General features: G+C 44.1%; 1 protein-coding gene across 6 annotated transcripts in view; it reads right to left on the minus strand.

Annotated features, from left to right (window-relative positions):
- Positions 1–12,052, minus strand: part of PMS1 (PMS1 homolog 1, mismatch repair system component) — a 653,312-nt gene that overhangs the window by 229,325 nt on the left and 411,935 nt on the right. For all 6 annotated transcript variants that reach the window (XR_011022768.1, XM_068244909.1, XM_068244906.1 and 3 more), the window contains one exon: positions 8,959–9,075. Coding sequence is in view for 5 of the 6 variants with exons in the window: in XM_068244909.1 (XP_068101010.1) it covers positions 8,959–9,075 (117 nt within the window). In the remaining variant the exon portion in view is untranslated. The remainder of the gene's footprint in view (positions 1–8,958; positions 9,076–12,052) is intronic.

Consider the following 12,052-nt stretch of genomic DNA (forward strand, 5'->3'; position numbering starts at 1 on the left):
AGGTACCCCAGTATAGGTAGCCAGTATAGTTGCCCCCACTATAGGTTAGCCAGGTAGGTGCCTCCAGTATAGGTAGCCAGTATAGTTGCCCCCAGTATAGGTTAGATAGGCAGGCGCCTCCGGTATAAGTTAGATAGGTAGGTGCCCCAGTACAGGTTAGCTAGGTGGGTGCCTCTAATATAGGTAGCCAGAATAGTTGCCCCCAGCATAGGTTAGATAGGTAGGTGCCCCCCAGTATAGGTTAGATGGGTAGCTGCCCCCAGTATAGGTTAGATTAGGTAGGTGCCCCCCAGTATAGGTTAGATTAGGTAGGTGCCCCCCAGTATAGGTTAGATTAGGTAGGTGCCCCCCAGTATAGGTTAGATTAGGTAGCTGCCCCCCAGTATAGGTTAGATTAAGTAGGTGCCCCCAGTGTAGGTTAGATTAAGTAGGTGCCCCCCAGTGTAGGTTAGATTAGGTAGGTGCCCCCCAGTGTAGGTTAGATTAGGTAAGTGCCCCCCAGTGTAGGTTAGATTAGGTAGGTGCCCCCCAGTGTAGGTTAGATTAGGTAGGTGCCCCCCAGTATAGGTTAGATTAGGTAGCTGCCCCCCAGCATAGGTTAGATTAGGTAGCTGCCCCCCAGTGTAGGTTAGATTAGGTAGCTGCCCCCCAGCGTACGTTAAATTAAGTAGGTGCCCCCCAGTGTAGGCTAGATTAAGTAGGTGCCCCCCAGTGTAGGTTAGATTAAGTAGGTGCCCCCCAGTGTAGGTTAGATTAGGTAGGTGCCCCCCAGTGTAGGTTAGATTAGGTAGGTGCCCCCCAGTGTAGGTTAGATAGGTAGGTGCCCCCCAGTATAGGTTAGATTAGGTAGCTGCCCCCCAGTATAGGTTAGATTAGGTCGGTGCCCCCCAGCGTAGGTTAGATTAGGTAGGTGCTCCCCAGTGTAGGTTAGATAGGTAGGTGCCCCCCAGTATAGGTTAGATTAGGTTGGTGCTCCCCAGCGTAGGTTAGATTAGGTAGGTGCCCCCCAGGGTAAGTTAGATTAGGTAGGTGCCCCCCAGTATAGGTTAGATAGGTAGGTGCCCCCCAGCGTAGGTTAGATTAGGTAGGTGCCCCCCAGTATAGGTTAGATTAGGTTGGTGCCCCCCAGCGTAGGTTAGATTAGGTTGGTGCCCCCCAGTATAGGTTAGATTAGGTTGGTGCCCCCCAGGGTAGGTTAGATTAGGTAGGTGCCCCCCAGGGTAAGTTAGATTAGGTAGGTGCCCCCCACTATAGGTTAGATAGGTAGGTGCCCCCCAGCGTAGGTTAGATTAGGTAGGTGCCCCCCAGGGTAGGTTAGATAGGTAGCTGTCCCCACTAATGGAGGGGGGAGCCGGAGGGAGGGCAGCCCGACCTCTCCCTCCCTCTCCTGGGCCGCCCTCCGTGCTCCCCCCTCAGATGCAGAGCGCAGCAGCAGCAGCAGCCAGGGAGGAAGTGCTGTAAACAACATACCTCCCTGCGTTCCAAGCGCTGCTCTCTCGCCGCCGGTCTCTTCCTCTCTGCCGCCTATACGATGATGCACACGCTGGTTCCGGCTAACAGGAACCAGCGTGTGCATCATCTTATAGGCAGAGAGGAAGAGACCGGCGGCGAGAGAGCAGCGCTTGAAACGCAGGGAGGTATGTTGTTTACAGCACTTCCTCCCTGGCTGCTGCTGCTGCTGCGCTCTGCATCTGAGGGGGGAGCATGGAGGGCGGCCCAGGAGAGGGAGGGAGAGGTCGGGCTGCCCTCCCAGCGGCTCCGGCTACCCCCTCCATTTCAGCGCCCACCTCCCAACAGCGCCCCGGGCGACGGCACGGGCCGCACGGCCCTAGAAACGGGCCTGCACACAGTATTCCGGTGTCATGTCAATATGTATTTCTGTCTATGTTTAAACATTTCAATAAAAACATATTTTGGAAAAAAAGTTTCTGTGTAACTTAACCTTTTTATTCCGCAGCTTTTACCGATGCACCGGCTGTGAAGAGGAGAAGATTGTATTTTGACCTGTGATGTGCAAGGAAAGTGTATTTTTGTGTTTTGAGCAGGGATGAGCAGAAACTACGCCAGTGCGAATTTACGCATCGTAGTTCACATGTACGCATCGTAGTTCACATGTACGCATCGCAGTTCGTAGGTGAATTTTCAAAACTACGCTTATGAATTTACGCGTAGCAAAGTACCGCTACGCGTAGCTTACGCCCACTATGCGTGGTTAACATGTGTATTGCGTATTGAACTATGAATTTGTTACTCGCGTCTAATTTACCGCGTGCGATTGTATGCTTACAAATTTACGCATTGAAAAGGGGAATGTACGCATAGAAGAGTTCTCGGAATAGGCTTCAAAGAGGAATTAATGCATAAAATTTTCTGCATACGGGCATAAGCATCCGCGTAATTGTGTATTTTAACGCGTAGTCTACGAAATGCATACGAACCGAATATTTGATTTCGAAGCCGTAGTTTGGCGAAGCGTAATTGCATAAAACTACGCGTAGTTCCAGCGTACCGAAGTTGGCTGACTACGACCATCCCTGGTTGAGAGTTATACAGTTTGTGAGAAGTTACCAGTTGACCACTGTTAGGTCACAAACAAATCCTTGATATTCGCATCTGAGTCAGTGTCTGGTGTATTCCTCTCAGCTGGGGCCGAGTGCTAAAGGACAAATCGGGTTACAACAGTTTAGGGGCTACAAATGCAGGGTGGTTGGAGGAATTCCTAGGAAGGAAAATGCTCCCCGCCTACAGTCAACGTTCTAGTCAGTTAAAGATTTTGGCTGAGTAGAGCGGGAGGGGGGGGGGGGGGGGGGGGGCGGGGGCACACAGTGGGCACCGGACTGAAAGGATGATGCTGTGACATTGACAAATTAGCAACTATATTAATCAAACCCCCTTTCAATTCAGGGGTACTTTATAGCGCACCGACATCTATATTTAACTGTTCATTTGCAGTTGAAAGCACATGGAGAAAAGTAGCCTTATTTTGGGCCACATTAATTCCATGGTATCTAAATTGACTTACTACCTGCAATTTAGTCCTAAGTGAAGGTCCCTGATATATATATATATATACACAGTGGTGTGAAAAACTATTTGCCCCCTTCCTGATTTCTTATTCTTTTGCATGTTTGTCACACTTAAATGTTTATGCTCATCAAAAACTGTTAACTATTAGTCAAAGATAACATAATTGAACACAAAATGCAGTTTTAAATGATGGTTTTTATTATTTAGTGAGAAAAAAAACTCAAAACCTACATGGCCCTGTGTGAAAAAGAAATTGCCCCCTGAACCTAATAACTGGTTGGGCCACCCTTAGCAGCAATAACTGCAATCAAGCGTTTGCGATAACTTGCAACAAGTCTTTTACAGCGCTCTGGAGGAATTTTGGCCCACTCATTTTTGCAGAATTGTTGTAATTCAGCTTTATTTGAGGGTTTTCTAGCATGAACCGCCTTTTTAAGGTCATGCCACAGCATCTCAATAGGATTCAGGTCAGGACTTTGACTAGGCCACTCCAAAGTCTTCATTTTGTTTTTCTTCAGCCATTCAGAGGTGGATTTGCTGGTGTGTTTTGGGTCATTGTCCTGCTGAAGCACCCAAGACCGCTTCAGCTTGAGTTGACGAACAGATGGCTGGACATTCTCCTTCAGGATTTTTTGGTAGACAGTAGAATTCATGGTTCCACCTATCACAGCAAGCCTTCCAGGTCCTGAAGCAGCAAAACAACCCCAGACCATCACACTACCACCACCATATTTTACTGTTGGTATGATGTTCTTTTGCTGAAATGCTGTTACTTCTACGCCAGATGTAATGGGACACGCACCTTCCAAAAAGTTCAACGTTTGTCTCGTCGGTCCACAAGGTATTTTCCAAAAAGTCTTGGTAATCATTGAGATGTTTTTTAGCAAAATTGAGACGAGTCTTAATGTTCTTTTTGCTTAAAAGTGGTTTGCGCCTTGGATATCTGCCATGCAGGCCGTTTTTGCCCAGTCTCTTTCTTATGGTGGAGTCGTGAACACTGACCTTAATTGAGGCAAGTGAGGCCTGCAGCTCTTTAGATGTTGTCCTGGGGTCTTTTGCGGCCTCTCGGTTTAATTTTCTCCGCGCTCTTGGGGTAATTTTGGTCGGCTGGCCACTCCTGGGAAGGTTCTGCACGGTTCCATGTTTTTGCCATTTGTGGATAATGGCTCTCACTGTGGTTCGCTGGAGTCCCAAAGCTTTAGAAATGGCTTTATAACCTTTACCAGACTGATAGATCTCAATTACAGTACTTTTGTTCTCATTTGTCCCTGAATTTCTTTGGATCTTGGCATGATGTCTAGCTTTTGAGGTGCTTTTGGTCTACTTCTCTGTGTCAGATATCTCCTATTTAAGTGATTTCTTGATTGAAACAGGTGTGGCAGTAATTAGGCCTGGGGCTGACTACAGAAATTGAACTCAGGTGTGATAAACCACAGTTAAGTTATTTTTTAACAAGGGGGGCAATCACTTTTTCACACAGGGCCATGTAGGTTTTGAGTTTTTTTTCTTACTAAATAATAAAAACCATCATTTAAAACTGCATTTTGTGTTCAATTATGTTATCTTTGACTAATTGTTAACGGTTTTTGATGAGCAGAAACATTTAAGTGTGACAAACATGCAAAAGAAGAAGAAATCAGGAAGGGGGCAAATAGTTTTTCACACCACTGTATGTATATATATATATATATATATATATATATATATATATATATATATATATACACGCGTAGCTATGTGTGTGTGTATATATACACACACACACACACACACAGTGGGATGCGAAAGTTTGGGCTACATTGTTAATCATCATGATTTTCTGTATAAGTCGTTGGTTGTTACAATAAAAAAAATTCAGTTAAATATATCATATTAGGAGACACACACAGTGATATTTGAGAAGTGAAATTAATTTTATTGGATTTACAGAAAGTGTTCAATAATTGTTTAAATAAAATTAGGCAGGTGCATAAATTTAGGCACTGTTGTCATTTTATTGATTCCAAAACCTTTAGAACTAATTATTGAAACTCAAATTGGCTTGGTAAGCTCAGTGACCCCTGACCTACATACACAGGTGAATCCAATTATAAGCAAGCATATTTAAAGAGTATTTAAGGGGGTCAGTTGTAAGTTTCCCTCCTCTGTTAAATTTCTCGGAAGAGTAGCAACATGGGGGTCTCAAAACTACTCTCAAATGACCTGAAGACAAAGATTGTTCACCATCATGGTTTAGGGAAAAAGGCTACAGAAGGCTGTCTCAGAGATTGCAGCTGTCTGTTTCCACAGATAGGAACATATTGAGGAAATGGAAGACCACAGGCTCAGTTCAAGTTAAGGCTCGAAGTGGCAGACCAATAAAAATCTCAGATAAACAGAAGCAACAAATGGTGAGAACAGTCAGAGTCAACCCACAGACCAGCAGCAAAGACCTACAACATCATCTTGCTGCAGATAGAGTACTTTGCATCGTTCAACCATTCGGCACACAAGGAGATGGTGTATGCAGAGGATGCCTTTCTGCTGCCCACAGCACAAACAGAGCTGCTTGAGGTATGCTAAAGCACATTTGGACAAGCCAGCTTCATTTTGGAATAAAGTGCGGTGGACTGATGAAACTAAAATTTAGTTATTTGGGCATAACAAGGGGCATTATGCATGGAGGAAAAACAACACAGCATTCCAAGAAAAACACCTGCTACCTACAGTAACATATGGTGGTTCCATCATGCTGTGGGGCTGTGTGCCAGTGCAGGGACTGGGAATTTTGTCAAAGTTGAGGGACTCATGGATTCCACTCAGTATCAGCAGATTCTGGAGACTAATATCCAGGAATCAGTGACAAAGCTGAAGCTGCGCTGGGGCTGGATCTTTCAACAAGACAACGACCCTAAACACTGCTCAAAATCCACTAAGGCATTCATGCAGAGGAACAAGTACAATGTTCTAGAATGGCCATCTCAGTCCCCAGACCTGCATATAATTGAAAATCTGTGGTGTGAGTTAAAGAGAGCTGTCCATGCTCGGAGGCCATCAAACCTGAATGAACTAGAGATGTTTTGTAAAGAGGAATGGTTTAAAATACCTTCAGCCGGAATCCAGACTCTCATTGGAACCTAAAGAAAGCGTTTAGAGGCTGTAATATCTGCAAAATGAGGATCTACTAAATATTGATTTCATTTCTTTTTTGTGGTGCCCACATTTATGCACCTGCCTAATTTTGTTCAAACAAATATTGCACACTTTCTGTGAATGCAATAAACTTCATTTCACTTCTCAAATATCACTGTGTGTGTCTCCTATATGATATATTTAACTGACATTGTTTATCGTAACAACCAACTATTTATACAGTAAAATCATGACGATTAACAACGTTGCCTAAACGTTCGCATCCCACTATATATATATAAATATATATATATATATATATATATATATATATATATATATATATATTTACACACATACACTACTATCAGGATTCGGCACTCTTGGGCAGCACAGTTTTATATTGTGTAAGCTCTCCCCAAAGTTATATTTGGAAACAAAATTTTTTTTTTCTTTAGAGGATCTGTCCTACTGCGCTTGTGCAGCTCGTGACTGCGCTCCCGTAGCTGGGAGAGTTCTGCGCAGGCGCAGTAGTTCTGCGCCTGTGAAGAGTGCTCCAGGCTACATGAGCACGATCGCAAGTGGCATGGCTGCGCTCGCGCAGACGTAGTAGATGCCGACCTGGTGAAGTCGGCATCTGTAACAGAAGGGATCCACGGACACCGGAGCTGCAGCGAGGGACATATTGGCCGCCAGGGGCTGAAGGAAGCCCTAGGTAAGTAGATCTTGCCCCCCCTCCCCCCCCCCATTGTATTCTTAGACTGGCTGAGTATTGTATTTGGCGTTCTAATGTTCAAATACTCCCTCTAAACCTAGGCACCACACCACTTGCTTTATTCCATATTCAATGCTGAATACAAGATTTAGTACACGTCACAAGGACATGGTTCGATTTTTCTGCGTCAGATGTATAATGCATTTTTTATCTGCATATGGATAACCAATTTCTTGACTAAAGCAGACAACAGGTTTAGCTGAGGAAACTCATTTCAGACTCTCTGATCGTCAGTATGACAGTCCTGGAATGTTTGCACTCCCCACTGCTTAATTCACTGTACATTAATGACTGCATCTCCACAGATCCATCTGTAAATGTTCTGAAGTTTGCAGATGACACAACAGTAGTTGGTCTCATACGAAATGGGAACAAGTCTGCATATAGGCATGCAATGAGACAGCTTTATTACTAGTAAATGGCCTCCCCCTCCGGGGTGCTGCTACAGGGTTTCCAAGCAGTGAGAGGGCTTAGAGCTCTGCGGCACCCCGGTTGATGGGGGCATGGGGGGCCTCCCTGTGGCACCCCTGGATAGTGCTAAATGTTGCGCAAACTAATCCCCGCAGGGCAACTGTTTTGCGGTAAATTAGTTTTAGATCCTGCATATTATGGCATGCAAAAGCAAATGCAAATTTGCATGAGCAATGCCTCATGATTAAGCCAATTAGGCCAACTTTGCGAAGCCAGATATATCAGGGTTTAACTAGGTGTTTGATGCACACATTTCTCTGCTGCTGTGTTATTCCTAGTGAAGCAGCAACGACTTGAACGTATTGTTCTTCAGACCATGGAGATGATATCATATTTTAGAACCAGACCCTCCCCCTAATAATAAATGGATCTGCTTTGACCCAAGTAGAGCAAGTTAAATTCATTGGGTACATATTATCTAACAACCTTGTTACCATCATCAAGAGAGCCCAACAGAGGTTGTACCACCTATGGCAGCTGAAAAAGTGTGGCCTACCACAGAAATGAATAGTGCAGTTTTATACTGCATTCATCAAATCCACCATGACCACATCAGTGATTGACTGGTTTGGCTCGTGCTCTGTATGAGAGAAGATGATATTGTAGCTCATCATCCGGTCAGCAGAAAGAATAATTGGCTTCAGCTTCCCTTCATAACCTTTATGCTAGCAGGTTCAGAAAAAGAGTGACCATAATTGCCTGTGACCCTTCTCATCCTGCCCACTCCATCTTTGAAAGTCTGCCTTCAGAAGTGAGATATCAGTCAGCTGCAACTAAAATTTCCGGGTAGAAGAACAGTTTCTTTTCCAGGTGGTAGCACCACTCAATGCAAAATTGCGCTGTTCATTTAGCACAAACAGCAATTCTAAGACTGCTAAGACCTGAAAAATTAGCAGCACAGAAGTGGAAAATGAATGCTCTAATCTGGTATTCCACTATCTTAACTCCTATACCGCCCTTAAATTGTAATATCAATACTGTTCTATACTTCCCTATGGAGAGGGAAGGCTTTGGATCCTTTAGAGACCTTCCCGATCCTCTCACGGTGTCTTTATTCCAGCGTTGTCACCCCCATTGCAGGCATTCGACCAACTGGCTGAATACACCTTTGGAGACCCTTGGAAAGCTTTAGAAGCACACATGGCCCCGGGTGTTTCCAAAGACTGGAAGCTCTGCACTGAGTACAGAGCTGAACGCCGCCAGAAGAACTCACAGCCACAAATGCTTCAGAAGCCGTTTGAGGGCTCCTGAATGTGGCAAATTTCAACCAGTGCAGTGCTGGAATAAGGACACCATGAGAGGACCGGGAAAGGCTCTAAATTATCTAGAGCCTTCTCACTCCATAGAAGAATATATACAGTATATATTTTTTTTATAATCACATTTTCTTTAAATGTTTACAATCACAAATATGGTGTTCATTTGCACATGAAACAGTGATCATTTTGAACAGTATATACTAGCATTTCCTCCATTTAACCAATTACACGTTCTTATTTTTTTTAAACTGGCAGACAGCCAACAGAAGCCTCCAAAGTACTCACGGGGCCTACACATTTAAAACATTCACTAACCTCTGGATCATCACATTGGTGCTTAAAATGAACCATGCTTCTCACGACTGAAGTCCCAAAGACTGACATTAATGCCATTTTATGGTCCAGCACTTTGTTCTTCTGCCAAATTACCACCTGTAATAGGAAGCAGAATCTTAAAATATGGATTTGAAATAAAGTAGATAACAAGGTAGTGATAGAATGTAGACATTCTAAATGTTACCATATTAAAATGTATTGATTTTATTACTTTCATACATGTTAGAGATATAGGGACACTAGGACGATTATCTTACTCCTGAAACTGCAAATTAGCATGCTGAAATGCTATTATATATGCTAAAATGGTTAGACTCACTCACCTGCAGCAGTCCTGACTATAATACTAATAGTGTCATTGTAATACGTATTAAAATCAATTTCCTGCAACAAACATACGGATCAGCTGACATTGACAAACTAGGAAAGCAAACTCTAGTTATGAACGTTTATCCTATGTCTTGTGACAGAACAGAGCTTTTTCCAAGAACTTGAAGAATCACTAAATATAGGAATTCAGCTATTGCATGCAAATTCTATATAGCTTGAAATTCAGCCACAGAAAAACTAAAGCTTACTAACCATACTGAGGGTGACTCATGCATGCGAACCCAGAATATTTACATCTCATCACCCATTTCTGATGACGACATAAAAACAAAAACTAAAAAAGGAAACATTGCAACAGTGTTGTAGTAAAATGCATAAACCAGACAAAAGAGAGGGATGCTGGCTGAGCTTTATTAGGCGTGAAAAGGGGGGGAGGGAAGAGATGTGTTGCTATATTTAGAGTGGGATGTGAAAGTTTCAGCACCTTGTTAATCATTATGATTTTCCTGGATAAATCGTTGGTTGTTACGATAAAAAAATGTCAGTTAAATATATCATATAGAAGACACACACAATGATATTTGAGAAGTAAAATTAAGCTTATTGGATTTACAGAAAGTGTGCAATAATTGTTTAAACAAAAATTAGGCAGGTGCATACATTTGGGTACCACAAAAAAGAAATGAAATCAATATTTAGTAGATCCTCCTTTTGCAGAATTTACAGCCTCTAAACACTTCCTGTGGGTTCCAATGAGAGTCTGGATTCTGGTTGAAGGTATTTTGGACCATTCCTCTTTACAAAACATCTATAGCTCATTCAGGTTTGATGGCTTCTGAGAATGGACAGCTCTCTTTAACTCATACCACAGATTTTCAAATACATTCAGGTCTGGGGACTGAGATGGCCATTCCAGAATGTTGTACTTGTTCCTCTGCATGAATGCCTTAGTGGATTTTGAGCAGTGTTGTCTTGAGGAAAGATCCAGCCCCGCCACAGCTTCATCTTTGTCACTGATCCCTGGACATTGGTCTCCAGAATCTGCTGATACTGAGTGGAATCCATGCGTCCCTCAACTTTGACAAGATGCCCAGACCCTGCACTGGCCACACAGCCCCACAGCATGATGGAACCATCACATTTTACTGTAGGTAGCAGGTGTTGTTCTTGGAATGCTGTGTTGTTTTTCCTCCATGCATAACACCCTTTGTTATGCCCAAATAACTCAATTTTAGTTTCATCAGTCCACAGCACCTAAAATGAAACTGGCTTGTCCAAACGTGCTTTAGCATACACCAAGCAGCTCTGTTTGTGCTGTGGGAGGAGAAAAGGCTTCCTCTGCATCACTCTTGCATACAGCATCTCCTTGTGTAAAGTGGGCCAAATGGTTGAACAATGCACAGTGACTCCATCTGCAGCAAGATGATGTTGTAGGTCTTTGGTGCTGGTCTGTTGGCTGACTCTGACTGTTCTCACCATTCGTTGCTTCTGTTTATCCGAGATTTTTCTTGGTCTGCCACTTCGAGCCTTAATTTGAACTGAGCCTGTGGTCTTCCATTTCCTCAATATGTTCCTAACTGTGGAAAACAGACAACTGAAATCTCTGTGACAGCTTTCTGTATCCTTCCCCTAAACTATGATGGTGAACAATCTTTATCTTCAGGTCATTTAACCACCCTGGCGTTCTGATTAAATCGCCAGGGTGGCTGCGGGAGGGTTTTTTTTAAATAAAAAAAAAACTATTTCATGCAGCCAACTGAAAGTTGGCTGCATGAAAGCCCACTAGAGGGCGCTCCGGAGGCGATCTTCCGATCGCCTCCGGCGCCCAGAATAAACAAGGAAGGCCGCAATAAGCGGCCTTCCTTGTTTTGCTTATATCGTCGCCATAGCGACGAGCGGAGTGACGTCATCGATGTCAGCCGACGTCCTGACGTCAGCCGCCTCCGATCCAGCCCTTAGCGCTGGCCGGAACTTTTTGTTCCGGCTACGCTGGGCTCAGGCGGCTGGGGGGACCCTCTTTCGCCGCTGCTCGCGGCGGATCGCCGCAGAGCGGCGGCGATCAGGCAGCACACGCGGCTGGCAAAGTGCCGGCTGCGTGTGCTGCTTTTTATTTGACTAAAATCGGCCCAGCAGGGCCTGAGCGGCAGCCTCTGGCGGTGTTGGACGAGCTGAGCTCGTCCAGACCGCTCAGCAGGTTAAGAGTTGTTTTGAGACCCCCATGTTGCTACTCTTCAGAGAAAATTAAAAGAGGGAAACTTACAATTGACCCACTTATTGACCCACTTAAACACTCTTTCTCATAATTAGATTCACCTGTGTATGTAGGTCAGGGGTACTGAGCTTACCAAACCAGTTTGAGTTCCAATAATTAGTTCTAAAGGTTTTGGAATCAATAAAATGACAACAGTGCCCACATTTATGCACCTGCCTAATTTTATTTAAACAATTATTATGCACTTTCTGTAAATCCAATAACCTTCACTTCACTTCTCAAATATCACTGTGTGTCTCTCCTGTATGATATATTTAACCCCCCTGGCGGTATGAAAAATTCCGCCAGGGGGCAGCGCAGCAGTTTTTTTTATTTTTATTTTTTTTTTAAATCATGTAGCGAGCCCAGGGCTCGCTACATGATAGCCGCTCCTCAGCGGCATCCCCCCGCCCGCTTAGATCGCCTTCGGCGATCTCCGATCAGGAAATCCCGTTCAAAGAACGGGACGTCATTGGGAGTCCCGATCCACCC

Source organism: Hyperolius riggenbachi, chromosome 7 (genome assembly GCF_040937935.1).
Source record: "Hyperolius riggenbachi isolate aHypRig1 chromosome 7, aHypRig1.pri, whole genome shotgun sequence".
NCBI lineage: Eukaryota > Metazoa > Chordata > Amphibia > Anura > Hyperoliidae > Hyperolius > Hyperolius riggenbachi.